General features: G+C 46.3%; 4 protein-coding genes across 4 annotated transcripts; 2 read left to right on the top strand and 2 right to left on the bottom strand.

The window, feature by feature from the left end:
• Window positions 1–1,690: 1,690 nt before the first annotated feature.
• On the top strand, window positions 1,691–7,742 carry LOC127760820 (cullin-1-like). The gene is made up of 18 exons (XM_052285118.1): window positions 1,691–1,922; window positions 2,051–2,150; window positions 2,980–3,165; window positions 3,284–3,331; window positions 3,413–3,616; window positions 3,691–3,768; window positions 3,883–3,972; window positions 4,074–4,154; window positions 4,234–4,296; window positions 5,192–5,230; window positions 5,312–5,398; window positions 5,501–5,650; window positions 5,729–5,784; window positions 5,892–6,174; window positions 6,388–6,531; window positions 6,632–6,850; window positions 6,930–7,097; window positions 7,270–7,742. Exons 1-18 carry the CDS (start codon window positions 1,780–1,782, stop codon window positions 7,369–7,371), a joined length of 2,241 nt encoding a protein of 746 aa, XP_052141078.1. The 5' UTR covers window positions 1,691–1,779; the 3' UTR covers window positions 7,372–7,742.
• LOC127760821 (probable potassium transporter 3) lies at window positions 7,616–12,633 on the bottom strand. The gene is made up of 6 exons (XM_052285119.1): window positions 12,377–12,633; window positions 10,162–10,660; window positions 9,740–10,051; window positions 9,590–9,642; window positions 9,337–9,454; window positions 7,616–9,244 (listed from the first exon to the last, which is right to left on the bottom strand). Exons 1-6 carry the CDS (start codon window positions 12,449–12,451, stop codon window positions 7,875–7,877), a joined length of 2,427 nt encoding a protein of 808 aa, XP_052141079.1. The 5' UTR covers window positions 12,452–12,633; the 3' UTR covers window positions 7,616–7,874.
• Window positions 12,634–15,754: 3,121 nt separating this feature from the next.
• LOC127771243 (protein SRC2-like) lies at window positions 15,755–16,898 on the top strand. The gene has a single exon (XM_052297112.1). The coding sequence runs from the start codon at window positions 15,878–15,880 to the stop codon at window positions 16,769–16,771; it is 894 nt and encodes a 297-aa protein (XP_052153072.1). The 5' UTR covers window positions 15,755–15,877; the 3' UTR covers window positions 16,772–16,898.
• Window positions 16,899–21,536: 4,638 nt separating this feature from the next.
• On the bottom strand, window positions 21,537–22,953 carry LOC127767763 (glutathione S-transferase 4-like). Its single transcript, XM_052293203.1, has 3 exons — window positions 22,667–22,953; window positions 22,312–22,360; window positions 21,537–22,097 (listed from the first exon to the last, which is right to left on the bottom strand). The coding sequence occupies exons 1-3, from the start codon at window positions 22,859–22,861 to the stop codon at window positions 21,616–21,618; spliced, it is 726 nt and encodes a 241-aa protein (XP_052149163.1). The 5' UTR covers window positions 22,862–22,953; the 3' UTR covers window positions 21,537–21,615.
• Between the last annotated feature and the right edge of the window lie 609 nt (window positions 22,954–23,562).

A 23,562-nucleotide genomic window follows, 5' to 3' on the forward strand; every position in this document is an offset into this window, starting at 1 on the left:
CCGGTGGTGAAGTCGTAGACGCCCAGCAACAGCGGTGTTATAGGCCAGCCGTGTAGGCGGAGACACCAGTCGGCAGCAGACGAAGGCAAGCCGGTCGGTGATGACGATGACGCCCAACAGCAGCTGGTCAGCCTTGACGTTTATCGTCGACTGCATCTGACTTGAGTTAAAGTGGCAAAATATGAGTCCGGAGTATGCATGGCTGAGTTCGATCAGTCGGCTCGGATTCCACATCGACTCCGATCCATGCTAATAGTTGAATCTCACCAGAAACTTTGATATTGACGAGAAAACATTGGCGCTTGGAATTTGATCTGTCGCTGGACGGTTAATTTGAGGAGAATAACTGCTTCAACAAACGATTGACACTGTATATATTATGTCAATCGGGGAAGAAAGTGCTGCTGGCAGCTCCTGATTAGTTGGCCAATCTGTCATGCGCGTGGCTGTCTGTTGATGCTCATGATGATCAGGAAAATAACTTGGCGATTGACGTCCGGTCACGCCGATCAGAGAAACAACTCGGAGACGACAGTGATTGGATCCATCGCAGAAATTAATCTTGCCGGCTAGATTGGATCCAAGTTGGAGAAGAAAAGCTTAGTGAATTCGTCGGCGACAAGGAAGTTGCAGCTCCCGAAGTGAAGACGAAGCCGGCGACTCGTGAAGTTGATTCCATCGCACTTCTTGACGGGAGACTCGACGCACCTCTACCTGGCGCGCCAACTGTCGAAACATGAATTCGGCAATAATAAAAGGGGTAGTGCACGAGACTTAAAAGTGGATGGATGCAGAGACAAAGGATTTAGACAGGTTCAGGCCCTCTCAATGAGAGGTAATACCTACTCCTGTTTGGGGATTTGAATCCGCCGGGTGTAGTATAGATCTGACGATCATATGTGCTCATGTCCCCTAGAGGGCCTCCTGCCCACCTTATATAGGATGGGGGGCAGGATTACAAGATAGAAACCTTATATAGGATGGGGGCATGATTATAAGATAGAAACCTTAACCAATACAGTATCAGTTTCCTAAATCTACTTTACAATATTATCAAACCAGGACTTTAGGCCGTTCCAACGTAATAACCAAGTCATGATCTGTTACATATTCCATAGATATAAGTTATCCTCTATAACCAGTCGGATAACCATGCCGTGTTGGTATGGGGTACACATAATCTCCACACCTGGATTTGGGGAGAAACCACTGAGTGTCTGTCTCGCACGGGAACATGGTAGAACGACTCATCTTGGATACTTCTTTGACTCACCACACATTTGCATCGAACACCCGTTAGCTCAATCGGATGGCCACACGATCGCTAGTAGATCGGACAACCGTGGAAGGCGTCATTGCTTAAGACAAAAACGAGAACGCTCCCTGTTTAGATTTTCAATTTAATACGGTTATAATTGTAATCTCACATATCCTTTTTCTGTTGTATTCCGTCTAAGGCATAGTTCATATTCTTATTGCCCTCATTGCAACTCAACAGGAATGGCTTTGGTACGATTCTCTAAAATTAAAAGGGCAGGCCGTGGATTTCCTCCAAATTCAATAGAAGCAGACGAACGATCCAAACTGCCTCCGCACATTCCAGAAACAGAAGGGCCCCACACGACCCTCGTTTCCTCCCCTATTTATTTCCGCCGTCCCCCCCGCGAGATCGAGAGATCGAATCGAAGAAACCCCAAACCCCACCAAAACCCTCGCCCCACGCCTCCTTCGTCCACAAGCCTCGCGCGCGGCGGCGGTGGCGGCGGCGGCGTAGGCGTGATGAATATGTCGCCGCGCATTCCGGTTGTGGACCTCGAGGACGGGTGGCGCGACGTGCTCGCCGGCGTCGCCAAGCTCAAGTGCATCCTCGATGGCTCCAACGTCGTGCACTTCTTCCCCGACGAGTACATGCACCTCTACACGTACGTTCCACAATCTGCTCGCTCGTCTTCTCCGCTTGGGTTCTCTCGGATTCGCGGGGGTTTTTTTGTTCGTTCGTTGTTGGTTCCAATCTGATTTGATCTGATCTGGTACGGCTGATCCGTGGCAGGACGGTTTACAACATGTGCACGCAGAAGCCGCCGAACGACTACTCGCAGGTGCTCTACGATCGCTACAAGCAGGCCCTAGACGATCACATCGAATCCGTCGTACGTGTGCTGCTCTTAATCTCCCATCCTTTTTGTTTGGGTGTATTTTTCTGCGACCTGGCTGCTCGATTTCGCCGCTGCACGTTTAGGTTCTTAGTGCGATGATGAATTATTGCTGAAGGGGGTTTTCGGTTTGTTGTGATTTATCAGCGATTTTTTGGGCGAATTTTGCACCAATTAGGGGTTGCCGCTGGTCCGTACAGTTTAACATGTTGCACTTGTAACCCGTGATTTGGACCCTCGGTTGAGGACTTGAGGCATTATGTGGACGATTCTTATTTCTTAACTCTGTCTCGTTTTTGTTTTTAAACTTTTTTTATCGATCCATTGTTATTCCGCTCTTTTTCATTGTTGCTTAGTTGTGCCCGTGCGATGCAACCAAAAAAACCCCGATAGTGAAAATCTCTTCATAGTGCGTAAATGGCTGACGGAAATCATGGAAAGTAAAATTGAACGTGATCTTGTAATGGAAACATAATAGGACTTGTGTTTGTGCATCCTTTGAAAAAGCCAAGACGTTTCAAAGTAGCAATTACATAGACGGCTGATGGCATTTTGACGCTTATTTAATTTGGTTCATTTTTTTTTCTGCTCCTGTGTTGCAACCTGCATGTTATTGGTGTCCCCCTGTGTATTTCCTGAATGAGTTCTTGGAGATGGATATGTATGCCTTATTTATGATAATTGTTTGCAGTGAAGCATGTTAATTAGATTGATTCTGTACTTTCATTGCGAGGCACATTTGTTGGGATCGATGATTGCATCTTAAGAATGATAGTATGAGATCGTTAATGTGCCCTTTTCCTAATTTATATCTTTGAGCTTGAAGGTGTTGCCCTCCTTGAATGAGAAGCATGGCGAGTTCCTTCTGAGGGAAATAGTGCAGAGGTGGGAGAAACACAAGCTAATGGTAAGGTGGCTGAGGAGGTTCTTTGACTACCTCGATCGTTACTATGTTACACGGAGGTCCCTTGATTCACTCAAAGATCTGGGCTGGAGTAGCTTCCGGGATTTGGTGAGCCTCAGTTAGTTTTCAGAGAATCTTTACACGAGTATAACTTAGAAGCACTACAGTTGCTTATTATTACTCCATGATTTGACAAATACCTTTGTTGATTCTTCTGTTGTGATAGGTTTTCGATAAGCTCAAAAGTACTGTGGCAACAATTGTGATTGGCATGGTGAGCTTGCCCTCCCCTTCTTAATCTCGTGCGCATTCTACAGAGCTAACTTGATCACTACTAATTTCTTTTATTTAATAGATCGATGATGAGAGGGAAGGCAATCTAATAGACCGTGCACTCCTGAAGAATGCCCTTGATATCTATGTTGAAATTGGGGATAGTCAACTGAATTATTACAGTGATGATTTTGAACAATCATTTCTCAACGGTACAACAGATTACTATTCTAAGAAGGCACAAACATGGATTCTTGAGAATTCTTGCCCCGAATACATGCTCAAGGTATTTGTGGAGTTCTGAAATTTACATTGCTGCTAAGTTTAACGATACCCTCTTACTAGTTATGTGCTTAATAGGCTGAGGAATGCTTACAAAAAGAGAAAGACCGGGTTGCAAATTACTTGCATTCTACTACAGAACCAAAGCTATTTGCGGTTTGTCTCAGTTATATGTTTGATGTTTCTTGGCAGCTTTTCAATGATGCATGTAAAACATGCAATGACTTTCTGTGCTTCTGAAATTGTACCCTTCAACCTAAATGCTTTCAGGCTGCACTCTTCGAGTTGATAGATAGGCGTGCAGAAGAAATTCTGAACAAGGAGAACTCCGGATGCAAAGTGTTGCTTTGTGATGAAAAGGTTGCATTAAACTGAAAAAAAAAACTCTGGTTTGTGAAGTTGCAAAATGAGGAAATCGTTGGCAATCAATTTACTGACTATTTTTTGCTTTCTGACTGTAGACCGAGGATCTAGCAAGGATGTTTAGGCTCTTCTCCAGGATAACTGACGGGCTGCTTCCAGTATCGAAAATATTTAAGGAGGTATTGAATTGTCTCATTATGCTCCACATGCTGCGCTGCTGAAATATTCCAATCTCCTTGAAATGTTACTTCTGTGCAGCATGTCATTGCTGAGGGTATGTCTCTGCTGAAACATGCAACAGATGCTGCCAACAGCAGAAAGGTGATGATTCTATGTCTTTGCTCTGTTCCTCGGCCCAGTGATTTGTTCTGTTCCTTCATGTGTGCTTTGCAAGTTTCCACATCCTTGGGATGGCATTCTTAATTTATATTTCATTTGTTTGTCAAATCAGTCTCCTGTGGGTGCATAATGGCATCTAACATCTTAATTGTGCTGACTAGTCTGCAATTCTATAATAGCAAGAGAATAAGGGCATGTTTGGCATAGCTCCAACTCCTAAATTTAACTCTAGAAATTGAGTGTGGAGTGGAGTTGTGGAGCTGCCTAAACCCACCTTTAGTTTATTTTGTGAGAGTACTCCTGTGAGCTCTACTCTCTTTCTGAGTGGAGCTGAAACCGTTTGGTTGAGCTCTAACTCTAGAAAAGGTGGAGCTGGAGTTGGAGCTGTGCCAAACAGACCAATTATTGCTAAATAGATACATGCAATAGACAATAATAAGGTGTTCTAATTATTCTTGAATCTGATTTTCGGATGGACTATTTGTTCCTAGATATCACCCTGCTGTGAATCTTTACTACGTGGTCGATGTAGTCTGTCCAACAAACTGGTTACAATAAGACCCACGGAAGCACATATGGATTCGAGAAAGGGATCCACGAATATTGGGTAGCCCGTAGCCGTTGTTAAACCAGGTCGAGTACTTTATGAAAAGGGCGGAGTATCTGAAACTGTAAGGAAGCTTATTACAACTGACAGCTTTACAAGTCAATTGCTATTAGAAGGATTTACTAGTTAACTGGTTTTCATGCTTTCTACTGCAATATTTTTTTCGTGTTATTTTTTTCAGAAGTGAATGCATCGGAAACGTTGGAATTGTAATGTGTACAACTTGTGCTAATCAGATTACTTATAATATTGTATTCTGCACGTATACAGCATGAGAAGAAGGGGGTGGTGGTGGGATTGCCGGAGCAGGTCTGAATTAGACATACATTTGCTTTTAACTAAGGTTGTACTACTGCTTTTTTAGTCTTAATGGGTTACCACCGATTTTAGGATTTTGTGAGGAATGTCATAGAGCTCCATGACAAATATATGGCATATGTCACCAACTGTTTCCAGAGCAACTCAGTATTTCACAAGGTTTGCTACTTGACAAGTTACCGACCCTAATTTTGTCTTGCAGCATTTGGTTGCTCAAACCTTGGATAATGCTGATTGACCTACTTTATTTACTTGTCTCAGGCACTTAAGGAGGCCTTCGAAGTTTTTTGCAACAAAGATGTTGTTGGTTGCAGTAGTGCTGAACTGTTCGCGGCATACTGTGATAGTATCTTAAAAAGAGGTGGAAGTGAAAAGCTAAGTGATGAAGCTATAGATGAAAGTCTTGAGAAGGTATATAGTTATTGCAATACTGTTTGTACAAACTAGTTACGAAATCTTTCGTTCAACGATGTATTTAATTTGTACCAGGTTGTCAAGCTTCTAACATATCTCAGCGACAAGGACCTCTTTGTAGAGTTTCATAGGTTTGTGGTTCTCTATTTTCTTGAATGACAATTTTATTATGTTCCCAAAGTAAATAGGAAACTCACATTTTGGAAGCCTTTGTTTTTTCTGGAATAATCTATTACAGGAAGAAACTTGGAAGGAGATTGCTGTTTGATAAGAATACAAATGACGAACATGAGAGAATCCTACTCTCCAAGCTGAAGCAATTCTTCGGGGGACAGTTTACATCAAAAATGGAGGGGATGCTCAAAGATATTACATTGGCAAAAGAACATCAGTCAAGTTTTGAGGAGTACGTAAGCAACAATCCAGAGTCAAATCCTTTGATAGACTTGAATGTGACTGTCTTGACAACAGGATACTGGCCAACATACAAGAACTCAGATATAAATCTTCCATTGGAGATGGTACATCTATGGATTTCCTGATTAATTTGCACTAAATTTTTGATGAACTATCACAGATTAACTTTATAACCGTCCGATTCACAGTTGTTTGAGGCATTCTCATTTTCCTATTTGAGTTTGTCTTGTAACTCATCAATGACCACGAAATGCGACCTGAATATTGCAGTGCTAAGCCATAATGCCATCTATTGTTCTGGAACTCCATGTTTTCAGGTTAAATGCGTGGAGGTTTTCAAGGAATATTATCGGTCCGACAAGCAACACAGAAAGCTTACCTGGATCTTTTCCTTGGGAAACTGCGTCGTCATTGGAAATTTTGATGCTAAACCTGTTGAGTTCGTTCTCAACACTTGTCAGGTTATTTCGAAATCTTTGTACAAAGTGAATTGCTCACACACTTAATGCATGGAACAAACTTCTCACTTAATTCTCTCTTACCTTTTCCCTCTTTGGTCAGGCTGCATTGTTGCTGCTATTCAATGAAGCTGATAAACTGAGTTACTCTGATATTGTGTCACAATTAAAACTGTCTGATGATGATGCCGTGCGTTTGCTTCATTCGCTTTCTTGTGCAAAGTATAAGATTCTCAACAAAGAGCCTAGCAACAGAGTGATTTCTCCAGAGGACGAGTTTGAGTTCAATTCCAAATTTACCGATAGGATGCGAAGGATTAAGGTGCCTTTTCTAACTATTTACCCCTTTCCCCCCTGGTTTTTCGCGCTAACTAAACGTAATGTTTTTTTTTTTTGTGCAGGTACCACTTCCTCAAATCGATGAGAAGAAAAAGGTTGTCGATGATGTCAACAAGGACAGGAGGTTCGCAATTGATGCATCTCTTGTGCGCATCATGAAAAGCCGCAAAGTTCTGGGCCATCAGCAACTTGTAGCGGAATGCGTGGAGCAGCTCAGCCGCATGTTTAAGGTACCCGGCAGAACACATACATGTCTATTCTGCTAACCTACTTTTTGAACATTCTGCCAATTTGTGTAAAGCTTTCAGTCATCTGTGGTGAGAAGGGAGAGAAAATCCATGTTTTCTTAAGACTTGTGTTGTCAGATATTGACAATGGGGATTTGTTCTCACTCTTGTGCAGCCTGACATCAAGATCATCAAGAGGAGGATCGAGGATCTTATCAGCAGGGAGTACTTGGAGCGTGATTCGGAGAATGCCCAGACCTACAAATACTTGGCTTGATGATTGGTCCTGAGGCGACTTGCTGACTGTTTGTCTGTTTACTCACCCTCTGGATTCCTAGGGCAGTGCCCTGATGTTGCCACCAGTAGTCTCTGTTTACTTACATCCACGCATCAGGGTTGTACACTCTTTTCCTGCTCAAGTGAATGATTAGAGGAAAAACAGATTAGGAGAAGCAGCTATGGCTCTGCTGTGACTGTGAACCACATTTACATGTTTAGCTTTGACGCCCTTTGCTCTGCCTTTCTATAATTTTTGTTGATTACTTTCTTCTTGCCTATCATTGTGTTAAATCGCAACTCATCATGGAGAAAGAACTTTATTGCAGAGTCACTGGCATTTTACCAGCCTAGTGCCTAGCATTAGCATATGTGGTCTATTAAGCTCGTTATTATTAAATCTAAATACATGTCGATGACACGCCCTGCATTAATTGTTCTGCAGGCCTAGTACTGTATAAAATAAAAAAAAAATGTTGGGGTAATAAGCAGTTTATATATAAACTAGACGTAGTAGATCATGCCGACTTCGATAAGGCTGATGTGCGGAATGTTGAGCACGAGGCCGGGGCCTCTGCAGTTCTTGCGGAGGAAAGCGTAGGCGACGTTGACGGCGAACTTCTTGAACACCGACGAGCTCTTCCTCGCCTTGATGTACGAGTGGCCCATGATGTAGGCGACGCCGGCGTGCTTGGCCTCCACCAGCGCGCTCAGCTCCTCCTTAACCCTGCGGTCCGTGTGCTCGTTCGCCACCTCGAACCGCACGCGCCGCCGGCTCGCGAACCCCGGCGACTCCGCCTCGTGCATCGTGTGCATCGAGTTGATGAGCGACTCCGGCTTGGCGGCCGCGGCGGCGCGCGCCACCACGCTCTCCTCCTCGCCGGGCTCCCGCATGAGGAGCCCCGTCCTGGCAAGGTCGCTGGGCCGCGGGACCACGGCCATGCGGCCCTCCACCTCCACGGAGGCGACGACCCCATCGTCGCTGATGCTGCAGCGCTGGTCGAAGTCGGCCTCCATCTGCACGAACTCGGCGATCCGCAGCACGAGGTCGTTCTCGAAGTCGGTGTCCTCGGCGAGCACGTCCTTGTAGCCGTGCCGAACGACGCAGCGGTACATGCGGAACTCCCGCGGGCCGATGCGGCCGACGAGGTGGCGCTCCTCGTCGCGGACGTGCGGCACCGGCACGGCCTTGACGCAGATGAAGACGAGCACCTGGTGGAACGCCGGCAGATTGGTGACGAAGTGCGAGAAGATGGCCGGCACGCCGGTGGCCAGCTCGGAGTAGATGATGCCGATCCCCGGGACGCGCACGATGCCCAGGCTGGGGCCGAGCGCGTGGATCCACCTGAGCGACACCTTGTTCTGCACGTCGAACTGGTGCTTCCGCCGCGTGCCGTAGTGCCACACGTACATGACGGCGACGAACACCAGCGACAGCACCAGCGGCAGCCACCCGCCCTGGGGCACCTTCATCAGCGCCGCCGACAGGTACACCGCCTCGACGACGCCGAACGCCACCAGGAAGAGCGCCGCCACCAGGCAGCTGTACTGCCAGACGAAGACGATAACGAGCGCCATGAGCAGCGTGGTGACCAGCATCACCCCCGCGCACGCCATCCCGTAGGCGTTGCCGATGAGGGTGGTGTCGCGGAGCCCCATGGTGACGGCGATGCACAGCAGCATCAGGATCCAGTTGATCTCCGGGCTGTAGATCTGCCCGTGGATACGCCGCGACGTGTGCACGATCTTCACGCGCGGGAAGCAGCCCAGCGCCGTGCACTGCCGCACGATGGAGAAAGTCGCCGATATCACCGCCTGGCTGCCCACGATCGCCGCCAGCGTCGCGATCACCAGCACCGGCCAGAAGATGCCCGCTGCAAATGCGACATTTCATTCGGATGTCGTCGTATCACGATTCATGTCACCTCACCACTAATTAATTAACTTAACCAACCAGTGTACTTACTTGGAATGGACTCGAAGAATACGAAGTGGATGTCGCAGTGGGGTGATTTGGACAGGAAGGCCGCCTGCCCCATGTACTGCAGCACCAAGCACGGGTAGATGAGCCCCACGAACGCAACCTGTCAACAAGTGTACGTACGTGTCAAACAAATGTCAAGATATTTAACCTGGTCTTAAAATCAATCTGCATTATGTTAAACGGGACGCACTGCACTATCAGTGCTCTGACAGCAAGCATAAACAGACATATATACCCTTATGGATGCAGCTGTGAAGTGGCCAAGATCCGCATACATGGCTTCGGTCCCTGCACATACATACATATATATATTATAAAATGTGTAGTTGATGAGTCGAGTACAATAATGTATAGCAGTGCAGCGAGCAAAATAAGGTTTGTTTGCCTGTCATGGAGAGGAGAATTCCCCCGAGGGAGATCCAGCCGTCCTTGCCGGTGTGCTGGAAGAACCTGACGAGGTAGTAAGGGGAGAGGGCGCGCAGCACCCTGGGGTTCCACACCACGATGTTGTAGACGCCGAGCGCCCCGAGGAGGAGGAGCCAGACGATGACCACCGGCGCGAACAGGAACGCCACCCTGTGCGTGCCCCAGTGCTGCACCATGAACAGGCACACCAGCACCGTGCACGACAGGATCTCCACCTCCCCGCTCGTCAGCGCGGTCGAGTGCACTTGCAGCCCAGAGAAGGACGACAGCACTGCCCAGCCAGCAGCCAGGACAAAAGATCATCGATCACATCAGCAACCCAAACCACAGTAGTTAATCAACAGCACCAAGTAGTAGTAGTATTACGGTACGCGCGCTCACCGGACATGGGCGGCGTGAGGACGCCGTCGCCAATGACGAGGGAGGCGCCGAAGAGGACGGTGACGAGGAGGAAGGTGCGGGACTTGCGGTGGTTCTCGAGGAACCGACGGAGCGCGGTGAGGATGGGGGTCTCCTGGGGGGCGTAGCCGGGGCGGTAGTAGGAGGTGAGCTCCTCGTCGGCGGCCTCCTGGTTGGGCATGAGGCTGAACTTGGCGTGGCGCACCAGCAGCGAGTAGAGCGCGAACGTGCCGCCCTCGCCGTTGTCGTCGGCGGCGAGCACGATGAAGACGTACTTGAGGAGCGGGATGAGGGTCAGCGTCCAGAACACGAGGGAGAAGACGCCGAACACGATCTCCTCGTCCTGGAACCGCCGGAGCGACCCGATGATGAAGGTGCTCTTGTACACGTACAGCGGCGACGTGCTCAGGTCGCCGTACACCACGCCGCAGCTCTGGTACGCCAGCAGCAGCACATGCCTGTAGTAGCTCCTCCAGTGACCCTGTACCCGTAATTAATTCTACTGATTATTTATTATTTTATCAGATTATTAGTTTCATTCTTGGATTATGGCCTTGTTTAGTTCCTAAAATCTTTTTCCTAAAAACATCGCATCGAATCTTTTGACACATACATGGAGAATTAAGTATAGATAAATTAAAAAACTAATTGCACAGTTAGGGGGGAAATCGCGAGATGAATCTTTTGAGCCTAATTAGTCCATGATTAGCCATAAGTGCTACAGTAACCCACATGTGCTAATGACGGATTAATTAGGCTCAAAAGATTCGTCTCGCGGTTTCCAGGTGAGTTATGAAATTAGTTTTTTTATTCGTGTCCGAAAACCCCTTCCGACATCCGGTCAAACGTCTGATGTGACACCCAAAAATTTTCTTTTCGCGAACTAAACAGGTCCAATATATGGAGAAATACGTGCTTATTTAATTTAGGGAAGATTGCAAAAATCACCCTAAATATATCATCCTAAGTTCAAGATTTCTTCATGTAAAACGACTTGTTACAAATTCCATGTCTTAACTCACCTTGTTTCGATATATATTCCTCCCCAATTACCATTGTTTGCGCGTTTTTTCTCCTTGTGTCTTACTTGGTTTAGTGTATTTTTTGATGGACATGACCCAAACACATCTTTTGCACAATGAAAGGGCATGTTTGGTTCAATACTAAACTTAACCATACCAAATACTTGGCATTACTCAAAAACTGTCATCCATTTGTTTTATATCCAAATAATTTGTCATGCCAAATTATTTGGTTTTTGGCATACTTCATAGGTAGCAAATAAAACACATACCAAAATATTAGCATCCCTTTGTGGTAACAAACCAAATTCAAAGCCTAGCCAATCTTGCCAAAAACATTTGGTAACAATCCAAGCACTTTGCAGAAAAATAAAAAAAAATAAAAAATGAGGCAATGATCAAATCTTGCCATGCCAAATAAATTGGCAAGGCCAATAATGGCCAAGAACCAAACATGTCCTAAGTTTTTTTTTTTAATCTGGTTCGGCTGAGGAGAGACAAAATCGGTAGGAAAAAAAAGCTGTCCATTTTCCTTCCATCATTGGTCGCACTAAAAGTGATACACATTGCAAAATTATTTAACTAGCGTCAGTATTCTTCATGGATTGGTAATACTGTATACTACTGATGCCCTCTGTGTGCTCACACTGTCTGACTCGGTCACAAGCTATTTTTAGGACGGTGTTAGTAGTGGTGTAAAATAACAATGAGCTACTCCTACTGCATGCCACTCTTAATGTAAATGTTCTCCTTGCATGATCCACTCTTGGAAAAAAAACAAACAAATCACTCTGTTATTGTCAAATAATTCAGTCAAGAATAACATTTTAGTTGGGATCGTTCTTCCTGATTAGGTACTAGTAATATATTCTTCCATAAGTATGGTCAGAGATAAGATGCAGGGTACATTAATCAACACCATTTCCTACTACACCTCAGTAACATAAAGGAGGAAATAAAGAGAAAAGGAAAAAAAAAGGGTCAGATTCCGTTGATGGACCAGCACCGATGTTGGTTTAGGTAACAGAAATGCAAAAAATTGCAAACGGTAGGGGTGCACATCATGTCCGTATGCTTACACAATATCACAAATTCATCACAAGAGGCAAATAAATAAATAATTTGGGTAATGCAATTTCAATGCACGCCAGAGCAAGGGGAAATGTATAGCTCACCGGGTTCCCGTTTGCGGCACCTGCACCGGTGACATCTGCCGGCGAGAGACCGCTTTCGCAGTCGGCCACCGGCATTTTATTTTATTGGAAGATGAACGGAGAGGGAGGAAGATGGCCGGGATGGAGTTACCAATTGCGGACATGCGCGCTCTCTCTCACTGCGTGCTTCTTCTCCGATTCGCCGTCCCCTAAATCTGTTGTTTTATTTGGGTTGATGAGCACTCGTCGGTATTCTTGGGGCTATGTGGATGAGTTTGTATTCATCGAGGCAAATGTAGAGGGGAGAGAGAGAAGGGGAGAGCCCCCGGTTTATAATGAGGATGTTAACAGTTGTGGCCATGGAGTCATGCAAAGATGAAGCATTAGAGGAGTAGTAGCGTATAGTACTCTAATTTTGTAGCTGTGCCGCTTTTTAAGATATTTTACTTTCCTTGGAGAGGTACTGGTACGTATTAAAATTTACACTTAAAATTTTGACACCACGAAATACCAAATATCTGGAGGTACCAAATTTTATATTAGCATCTTCAGGTACATTTTTAAGAACCGTAAAATTACTCGGGATTGTTAATACTTAATAGTGTCAAAGACCGTTACAAGCAATAACAATGTGTTGAGGCGTTGAGCGAATCCATTTAGTTTTAACTTAAAAATAGCACTTCCGCCGTTTATATAAGTTTGGCCAGGCTTTAATTTCTTCTAAGTTAACAATTCTTATAACACCAAATTTCATTAAATCCAACAGTCAATATATTTTGATGGAATATTTGTTCGGTGTTGTTCTTTTATAAACTTAGTCTTAAGAAGTTTGACTTAAAAAAAAGTTAAACTATATTATAGAGTGCATTATTTATTTAGGGAAAAGATTGCACCCCTCAACTATTGGCTGAGTATGAATTATCCCCCTAAACCCAAAAACAAGACATCTTTAACCCACAACTATCAATATGGATGAAAAACCCCCTAACTTGAGTCAGAGCGAATTTGGATCATACGTGGCGGTCCAATCAGCTCAAAAAATGGTGGGACCCGCCTGTCAGCTCTTCCTCTTCTTCCTCGTTGCCACTGCTTAAAAAAAGCTGTGTCGAGGGTGAGGCGGTGACAAGCGACACGGGAGGAGCCAGCGAAGGAAGCTGGGGGGCAGGGCTGGCGCATCTCGCCGCACCAGTAGAGGGGGGCGACTGACATCGACACCGGGCTCAGATATGATGATTTTGATTTGGGGGAGTCGGTCGAGAATTTGAGAGCAATGGCGGAGACAGTGAGCCAGGGGAGCATGGTAGGGGAATGATGGCGTCCTCCGGGGTCGCCGTCACCATGACCACCGTGCCCATGACGGAGGAGCACATCGATGCCTTCACTCACCAGGTCCGCCTCTGCTTGATCCGCCTCGAGGATGTGGTCGGGCCACCGCTGACGTCGCCCTGGCACCGAGGCAAAAGGCGATGATGACCACCACTGGGGAGGAGCGCGTGGCGGTGGCGGCCGTCGAGGAGGAGTGGAACTGGGGACGGTGGGACTCGAGTGGCGGAGGTGGAGGAGCTCGAGCGACACTAGCTGGAGGCGATGGCCGGCACGGGGAATCGGCGGCAATGTACAGGTCGGTGATGTTCATAGGGAGCTCCTCGCAGCAGGCCGGCATGAGCTTTGGCGGCGAGCACGCACAACAGCAGCCGTGCCCCCCCCCCACCGCTGTTCTTGCCTCCCCCTCCGCCACTCCGAGCTAGCTCCGTCGTCCCCGCCTATTGCCGCTGCTTCGAGGTGCCTTCCCCGTCCCCGCCCGCTACCACTGTCCTCAGCTCCCCTTCCACCACTGAGCTGCCTCCCCCGATGATGCCCGCCATTGCCATCCCTGACTCCTCCTTGGCCGGTTGCTCGGTGATAGAAAGAGGGGGAGTCGAGAAGAGAAAGAGAGAGAGAGAGGATGATACTAAAAGGTGGGACCCATCGATTTAAAGAAAAAGAATTGCTGACTGGATTGCCACATAGGACAAAAACTGCTCCGAGTTTGAGTTAGGGGGTAATTCGTCCGGTATTGATAGTTAAGGGTGAAAGATATCTGGTTTTCGGATTTAGGGGGTAATTCGTACTCACCCAATAGTCAGGGGTGTAATTCAGACTTTTCCCATTTATTTATCGGCTCCATGTTGGCAGGCTAGGTTTGATCAAATGATGTCAAATCATTTCAACGTACTAGAACACTGCATATACAGGGGCAGAGGACTCGGTATGGCGAGCTGTGGCGCTCGCCATACCTTGATCCGCTAGTGAGACCCCCCGGGGTGCGTCCTCCTTCCCAGGACGCCGCGCCGCACCGGCACGATCGAGAGAGGGAGAGTGAGAATGTGGCGCGATCGAGAGAGAGAGAGAGAGAGAGAGAGAGAGCGAGAGCGAGAATGGGCCTAATTGGTTGGCCTGGTTCATCCTTTATGTGCGAAGGCTTGACGAGTTCAAAGTTTGTCATGATTTCGCAAGCCTAGCAAAAAAGATGGCTGAACTTGATAGACACATTGTATTTCTATTGGTATATTGTCTCATTGAGTTGGCATTGCTTTTACCGGTGGCGACTAGATCAGTTGAGAGGGCCTTCTCGGTAATGAAGATTATCAAGACGGAGCTATGCAACAAGATGTCCGATGGTTGGCTCAATGACATGATGGTGTGCTACATCGATTCAAAGGACTTGATTTTCAAAAAAAATCAAAAAAACATTTCAGAAAAAGAAAAGTAGGCAAATGCAATTGCCTAAATCTCCTAGACCTCTAAGCAATTAAATAAATGTTTGGTATACCTTCACATTTTATTCCAATCATTGTTCTTTATGTTATCAATCTCAAGTATATAGTATACTAATTAATCTTTGCAATTTGTTTTGCAGTTTTTACATGTCTATCTATCCTCACTAGTCTCTAGTTCTTATATGTGATGCATTGTGATGCATTGCTGACAGCTGGAATCTTGAGGTATTATTTACACTTTTGGTAAATGGATGATAAATGTGAACTTATGACTAGTGATTATTGCCATGCTTGAGATTGCGTCATGATCGGATAATGTTGCGTCATATAATATAGTACATTGAGATTGTTTTTTTTTTCTTTGTGCTAGTCCATGGGCCACACCGGCGACACTAGCACCCCTAATTTTTTTCCGTCCTCCACCACTGTGCATATATAAAGATAAGCAGCATTATTAATTTGAAGGTGCCTCTAGGAAAAAAACAGAACAACAATTTTTCTACGGCGAGTGCCCGAGTGGAACGCCACACCACAGAAAGATAAGCATGCGAGATTCAGGCACAATGCTATTCTTAGTGCCACAATGCAGCACCGACACCTGCCAAGCCTAACCGTGAATCCCTTCTTAACTCCCGCCATGGCGCTCCCCTCCAACTCGAGGAGGACACGCACGTTGCCACCACAGGCTACGCAAAACTCTCTCCCTTCCTCCTCCACCACCTCCACTCCGACGATCCTCCTCCTGATCCTGTGCCGGCCGGCGATGGCGTACCGGTTGCTGGAGCTCACGCTGGTCTCCGCGAGCGACCTCAAGAAGGTCACTCTCTTCTCGCGCATGCACGTCTACGCCGTCGCCTCCATCTCCGGGAGCAACGTCCCCATGCCCATGCACGGCACCCACGCCGACCGCAACGGCGGCAGCAACCCCGCGTGGAACACCGTGCTCCACTTCCCCGTCCCCGCCCGCTTCGACACCCGCGGCCTCGCCCTCCACGTCCAGCTCCGCGCCAAGCGCTCCTTCGGCGGCCACCACGACGTCGGGGACGTGTTCGTGCCCCTCGACGACCTCCTCGCCGGCGCGCACGACGGCGGCGAGCCGAGGCCCGCCAGCTACCAGGTGCGCCGCCCCATGTCCGCCCGCGCGCACGGCACGCTCTACTTCTGCTACAGGTTCACCGACGTCAAGCATCCCGCCCTCGAAGCCATCGAGGCCGCGACCGCGACAAGCGCCACCAAACAAGGGCAGTACGTGCCCATGTACGCGCAGGACTCTGATGAGAAGGCGACGGAGAAGAGCGTGTCGTCGCCGGTCACCGCCTACCCGCCGCCGTCGAACGCCGTGGTAGCGTACCCGCCGGTCGTGCCGTACGGCGCGCCGTACGGAGGAGGGTACCCACAGCATCAGCAGCAGCAGCAGCAGTACGGTTACGCGGGTCAGCCGCCGTACGCGTACAACGCCGGCCCACCGCCGCCGGCGACGTACGGCTACGCGGCGGCACAACAGCCGGCGGCGAGGAAAGGTGGACGAATGGGCATGGGCCTCGGACTCGGGCTCCTAGGCGGCGCGGTCGGCGGGATGATGCTCGGGGAAATGGTCGGCGACATGGAGGCTGACGCCGCCTACGACGCCGGGTTCAACGACGCACTGGAATTTTAGGTCTTTTGTCGTGTTTTCCTGTGTACATGGGCAATGCACCTGTATAAATTTGTCACGTGCATAAGAAATTTCACGATCCAACAATGGGAAACGCGATGTCAGGCCACAAAGTTAAGCAGATCCTAAACCAACGCTATATATATACATATATATATACATATATATATATATATAGATAGATATGTGTATGTATATACACACACACATATATATATATACATACATATACATATATATATATATATATACATATATATGTGTATATATATGTGTGTGTATATATCAACCAGTACGTACAACCACACATAGGAGTACTACATATATATCTTAAACAATTAATATCAACTTGGTATATATTTATAAACTCATATTTTGGAAGTTAATTAAATCATGAAAAATGTTATAATCAAGATTCCAAACCAAGCACAAATTGGCAGTTAACATTTAACAAAGGAAAAAGGAAGAACAGAAATAGTAGAATAATTTTGACGATTGTTTTCCCTCAAAATTTGCTCTCAAATCTATCCTAAACCGGATTAAATTGTATTTACAAAAGTCATAAACAAACTTGGATTGGAAGTTCCGGTCTTTAATTCGAAAATTCCAATACGATAAGAAAGTCCAAATTCCTCAAGTCTCAAGATCTCTGTTTAATTAAAATATTTTAGCAGAAAGGTCCTATTTTCCACCGGGAGATATGCGAAAATGCTTAGGAATGGATGCCCGGGTGAGTTTAAAGTATCATACATCTCGTCCTTATCCAAAACTCTGAGCTATCTCCTCCACCACACATTCCTTTCTTTGATTTTTTTTCCTTTTTCTCTTGCTCTCTCTATATTCTCAAAGACTGCCACCATTGCTGGGTGCACATAGTGGTAGAGCCAGAAATTAACAAAGCCTAGAGTTGAGTAGGGCTCAACTAATGAAGTATTATTTGTTTTTCAAAAAATTACATGGTGAATTAAGAGAATTTAAGCATGATTATGAAGGCAAGCCTAGGGCTCAAGCCCAAGCTTCCCTAGGCTTGCCTCTGCCCCTTGCCGGGCATTATGAGAGATGCCGAAGCCATTGTTGTCGGTGGTACACGTACTGCAGTGATAGGTGTTGTTGATGGCAGCGTTGGACTTGGCAACCGATAGGGACCGGATACGGACACTGCTAGTCCTAGCTGAGGTCGTCTGCCTCATGCTTCTACTCATCTATGTCCTTCCCTAGACATCACCTTTTGCTGCCGCATCAGCCACTTATTAGTTTCGGCGGTTAGAGTATGAGAAGAAGACGGTGGTGGTTTCATTTTGTTAGAGTATTAGCGACGTTGCAGTCTATTGTTTATCTTATTGCATTTTATTGTATTAAGGTGTTTCATTTTGTTTTGAATCGATATTGTATCTAATTAATTATTTGTGTTGCCGTCAATATGTTTAGAATGTTGCATTTAGTTGAAACACTTTCGTTCAAGCGATGAAACATTTTTCCCCGATTGATAAAACATATGAAACATTTTTCATCGAGTAGTGCAACATGTGAAATATTTTGCGACAATATAGTGCAAAACCTTCTGGTGTTTTACAAAATATTGGACGTTTGATTTATAGCGCTCTCCAGAGTTCTGTATGAAACCCAATGTTTTAAATCGCCGATTAAGACATTTAGCAATTGGCCTTCTCAAATATCTAATAGCGGGCTAAATGGGGCTAGAGCATCTAAATTATACATGAGAGCAAATAGCTAGACCCTCAAACAACTATATCCAGAGATAGCGGAATGGCTCTGTGTCGGTGTGTTGTGGCGGAGTCAAAGCAGCTTGCCAGGGGTGGTTTCTTGGTCATTTTGGTTGTCTCATTTGTGGTTTGATCATAGGAAGTTGGAGCCTCTCTTTGGGCTTGGCAATGATGACTTGTGTTTGAGCTTTAGTTATGCTGCCGCAGGTGTATAGTTTGTTCTTTGTGTGGTCTTCTTTGCCAGTTTCACCCAATTACCTGTGCATTTATGAGGTTTTTGTTTCTAGTTTACCTAAAAAAAACTAGGCCAAGTCTTTTATTTTTAATGAAAACATGAGCCCTGTCATCTTTTAAGGTTTATCCCAAAAAAAATATTTATGGCGACTGGATTGTTTTGGCCATTGGATATGTTGTGTTTCCTAATCACTTTTGCTTCAGAAAGGAGATATAATAAGAGATTGAGAAGCATGGGCTGGGCTGCACCTTGTCAAACTTCACCACCCCAAGCCTCTCAAAGCCTAGCTACGCCATCTCCTGCATCATACCATTGCCAGCTACCACTGTCGTCGTCACTACCACCATGGGCTGCGCTAATGCTTGCCACTTCTCTGCTTTCTTGTCTGCTCGCTGTTGCTACTATTGCTGGCCAATAACAAGGAGAGAGGAAAGGAAGGGAGAATTAGGGGATTTTGTGGAATTATAGGATTGGTAACAAATTTGTGGTAATCAAGTGTATGACAAACTACTTGTTGTTATAAATGGACTAGTTTGCTCTATTTATTTTCTTTCATTTTCCTTAATTTATGCATTAATGCTACCATTCTAGCTATATATTCAAGTTTCAAGCTGATATTTATGTAAATGATGTTTTTATTGTTTTATGATTCTATATTCTCAATTTGGTTATGTAATTCAAGTGCCATACGAAACCATGATGGTGCCATTTGGTTATTTATTCAGGATCCTTGAGTAAGCATTGGTCTTGCTTATTTCTTGTGGTAGTTTGTTTTATGAAAGAGAAAAACAATGTTTTTAGACCATTCCTTACTACTAGTTATCATGGTTACGGATAAGGCATACCCTCTATCCTACTAGTCATAGAATATACGGATACGTCATACCTTCGTATATATGATAAAGCTCCGCACGCGATAAGAACATCAACAAGAGATTATGGAAATAATCCTCATGGGCAAGTACATGACAGAGTACTACTCGGCAAGGATTAGGACTATATTATATCGTGCAGTATCTGGGGTCTCCGAGTTCTACTTGGAGACCAAGAGAATTCACGGTATAAATACATACCCCCTGAGGGGTCCAAGGCATAGAATTATAACACTAGCCACCCGTCACCAAAGAAGTAATCTGGAAGACTTGAAGCCTGCTCGCCGGTAGATCTTGTCGAGACTCTCTTGACAAGGATCCCGTTGGTAATCTTTTAATCAGTTGTTCTCTAATGTACTATGTGGTTTTCCATATCAATCTCATAAACTGGATTAGGGCTATTACCTTACAAGGGGCCTGAACCAGTATAACCCTTGTCTCTTTGTTTGCTTAATGTTGAATCGTGTAGATCCTCGTATCAACATACCGCAATACCCTCATTATCTGGTCTACAGATAACCCCCGTCAACAGTGGCGTGCCAGGTAGGGGAACTTGGCGCACAAGGTTCTACCGAGATGATTTCAAGCTTCCCCGACGTCTGCGTCAGCACTAGCTTCGGCCCAAGAGATCCAACCCGGACGTCGCTGGTGTGACTCAAGTCGGATCTATCCTCTTTCCGGTCTACGCTGCAACACCAATCTTATATGCCTCAGTGTCTGTCGAGATCGAGAATGGCACAGCAAAGACAACGAGAAACGACATCACTTCGGCTGCTCCTCCCGTCCTGACAGAAAAGAGGGCGCCGACTATGACAACGCTCGGGAAGAAGCCTCAAGCAGCCAAATCTCGTTCTTTTACTGAGAAACAGGCGCCGACAAGGAGAACTTCCTGAAGATCTACCACTTGATGTGTCATCCACAAGATGGCCAATCACTCCTTGACGGACTGCAAGGTGGTACAACACGTGAAGGCTGAACTAGATGCATGCAAATAACGAGATATTCAGCGTGTCTCACCAACCAGATTCACCTGGTGTCAATCAATAAGTCAAGAAAACATGACCTCTCAAGCTGCATGGTTTTCCTTGACGCCACTATATCTCCACACCCCCAGATCCAACAACGATGAGTTCAATCTCAATATGTTGCATAGGAACAAAGCGTGGAAGGATCTCCAGATCGCTTCGTGGGATCCGTCGGCACTAACCCCCACGAACCCTCATTTCTACGTAGCATGGAGGATCAAGAATCTTCAGCATCTAATACTCTACGCGACGTGAACGTTATCAAAGGAGACGCTCCAAGCAATGCAAACCCACGTGATCCACCTCATCGCAAGGCTACAAATCCTGTCCATACTCCTGCACAACATCTCACCGCAATCGAGTCGCTATTGAGAGAGAGTCCTTTCGATCCGGTTCTGTACCCTTTTAGCACATCACTGGTTGGAAGAATACGATCTACACGATAGCCAACCTCAACAGTGCCTTTGCGGCAACAACTCAGGGACCCTCTCGTCTTCCGGCACAAGGAGAAGAGGTGCATGTCAATGGGAACGTCGATGCTACCTAAATCCCTTGCGAGCACCCGAGTCAAGGTCCAGACAGGAACCTTCGGAACGTCTCACCAAGAGGACAAAGTCGGCAGACCCCACTGCCCCGAGATGATCACGACCTTCGCGACCACTTGAACGGGCGTAGGCGGGAACGACAGGAGCAGGATGACGTCCGCCATCACCAGCGACGTTCTCCTCATCGACAACGCAACAAGGACGGTAACGGAGGAGGCTGTCAGGTCGGAGACCAAGACCGACAATATCGCTAAAGCCACCATGATGAAAAAAGGTTGTCAAAGAGAAGAAAAAGCAACGCTATGAGCCTATGATTTTTTGCTTCTGCAACGAGCGCCTGATGCAGAGCATTGTAATTGTTTGGAGGTTCTCAGAGCTATATCCCATTTATTGGAAATGCAAACATGCTAATAACAAGCTGCAAAGCTGGACAACAGCAAGCGCAACTATGGTATGTTCCCACTACTTCCGAACCCGAAATCCGGTGGCATGCCGGCCATCACCTTCTGCACCGTCGGCCTGGCCAGCAGCGCCTCCCACCACGCCTTCACGTGCGGGTACGCGTCGACCACGCCGGCGTACTCCGTCGCCATGAAGTAGCGCATGTTGGAGAAGTGGCTGAGGTCCGCGAGGCTGATGCGGTCGCCGGCGAGGTACCTGGAGCCCGACAGCCTCGCCTCGTACACCCCGAGCACCTTCTCCAGCTTCCGGACGCTCTCGTCCACGACGCCCTGGTCGCGGTCGCGGCCCTCGAACTTGTTGATGATGCAGTGCCACAGGATGGGCCTCACGGCGGCCTCGTGCTGGTGGGCTTCCACGTCCAGCCACATGTCCACCATTGCCGACTCCTCCAGGCTTCCACCTTCTCCGAGTCCGAGGAGCTCTGGTTTGTACTTGCGAAAGATGTACCTAGCGATTGCTCGCGATTCTGGCAAGAAAAATACAAGCGATTTTAGTTTCTTCTTTTGGGCATAGTGTGTTATATAGTATGTGTATCCGTGATCTTGAATAAAGAATTACTGAATTACTATTAATTGAACAGTTATTCAGAGAACAACAAGTATTAGTTTTGATTGGAATAATTCAGAGAAGCAAATAGAATTCAATCGACGAAAACAAGAATACAAGTCAAGCTTGCTTACGATAGAGCGTCAGGTCGCCGTCCTCCAGTACTGGAATCTCACCGAACGGCTGCATAATTGATATACAGAAAACAACTTTAATAAGCAGGAATTGAAATGTTCTTAGCAGGAGAAATTAAGTTTGGAAACAACAACTCGTGGGCAAAAAACGCATCCAAATAACCGAGTATTCATGACAATTCGGATCCTAACGTCTATTGCCAACATATAGTCTACTATTGGGCAATCGAAGACATTCGAAGTGCAGGTATTCCATGAATCAGCCTGCACTGTAGGTCGCTCTGACCCTTTGGACTAATTTGCGTAACATGCGAAGAAGAAGATATAGTGCGAGAATTATGAGAGGCTCACGTACGTTTCTGGCGAGGTGCTCCGGCCGGCGGTGGTCGCCGCCGGACCTGCTCATCGGAACGACCTCGTACTCGGCGCCGGCCTCCTCCAGGGCCACCAGCACCCGCGCCATCCATGGCGATACCACCCACCCGTACACTTTCATCGGCGCCATTGGTCCTTCTTGCAGCTGAATTTGCCCTGCACTTTGTTGGTACATATATAGTTGCTGCTCATCGGCCCATTTTGTTGCTACCCTGGGCGTCTATTATTGTACAATGTTGACCGTAGTGTGGGGGATTAGGTGATATAAGCGTTGTTTCTTTTGTGATTTATATATTGGCTGCGGAACTGTGGCTGCTATTGCCTTGCGTCATTGCTTACGCGAGGGTCATTTGTTTGTTCTTTCCACGCAGGCACGTGCACCTTTGGTTCTATGGAAGTGTGAATTCACCATTCTTGAGAGCTACAGGGGAGCTACTTTTTTCCAAAGAAAAAAAATGGTATATCTCGGCATCTTTTTAAGGCCTATAAATTTTCTCTCATCAGTGGTAGTTGCAAAGTTTGAATGTTATATTTACGTGTTTCTCCTTACATTTTTATACATTTTAACTGAAGTTGACAGAAGCCTAGCTAACGGTAATAGCATAAAGGAAGAAAAATAGTTGCGTGATGCAACTCACGTAATCTATGGCAATTCTTAGGATCAATCGTTGGTCATTGGCAAAAGATAGAATATCTGTGAGAATGTTATTGTTTCATTACATATTTGACCGTTTTGACTGATTTAATTGAGTACCAAAATATGAAACAAAATTATGAAAAAATAATTCATAGAAGGCTATTTCATAGAATGTGAGAAACTTTGTAGAAATTTATTTGAGCATAAGTGATTTGTCATTTTTAATTATATGCATGCAA

The sequence above is a fragment of the Oryza glaberrima genome, chromosome 1 (genome assembly GCF_000147395.1).
Source record: "Oryza glaberrima chromosome 1, OglaRS2, whole genome shotgun sequence".
NCBI lineage: Eukaryota > Viridiplantae > Streptophyta > Magnoliopsida > Poales > Poaceae > Oryza > Oryza glaberrima.

What these genes read in the sequence shown, in the direction of transcription:
- LOC127760820 (XM_052285118.1), top strand. Translation starts at nt 1,780, where the DNA reads ATGAATATGTCGCCGCGCATTCCGGTTGTGGACCTCGAGGACGGGTGG. An exon ending in TGTTGCTTTGTGATGAAAAG is followed by an intron (nt 3,973 to 4,073) that starts GTTGCATTAAAC and finishes TTCTGACTGTAG; the next exon opens with ACCGAGGATCTAGCAAGGAT. An exon ending in ATGCTGCCAACAGCAGAAAG is followed by an intron (nt 4,297 to 5,191) that starts GTGATGATTCTA and finishes GCACGTATACAG; the next exon opens with CATGAGAAGAAGGGGGTGGT.
- LOC127760821 (XM_052285119.1), bottom strand. Translation starts at nt 12,451, where the DNA reads ATGCCGGTGGCCGACTGCGAAAGCGGTCTCTCGCCGGCAGATGTCACC. An exon ending in CCTCACGCCGCCCATGTCCG is followed by an intron (nt 10,052 to 10,161) that starts GTGAGCGCGCGT and finishes CTGGCTGGGCAG; the next exon opens with TGCTGTCGTCCTTCTCTGGG. An exon ending in ATTCTTCGAGTCCATTCCAA is followed by an intron (nt 9,245 to 9,336) that starts GTAAGTACACTG and finishes TCGCATTTGCAG; the next exon opens with CGGGCATCTTCTGGCCGGTG.
- LOC127771243 (XM_052297112.1), top strand. Translation starts at nt 15,878, where the DNA reads ATGGCGTACCGGTTGCTGGAGCTCACGCTGGTCTCCGCGAGCGACCTC.
- LOC127767763 (XM_052293203.1), bottom strand. Translation starts at nt 22,861, where the DNA reads ATGTACCAACAAAGTGCAGGGCAAATTCAGCTGCAAGAAGGACCAATG. An exon ending in CGGAGCACCTCGCCAGAAAC is followed by an intron (nt 22,361 to 22,666) that starts GTACGTGAGCCT and finishes TCAATTATGCAG; the next exon opens with CCGTTCGGTGAGATTCCAGT. An exon ending in CGGCGACCTGACGCTCTATC is followed by an intron (nt 22,098 to 22,311) that starts GTAAGCAAGCTT and finishes TTTTCTTGCCAG; the next exon opens with AATCGCGAGCAATCGCTAGG.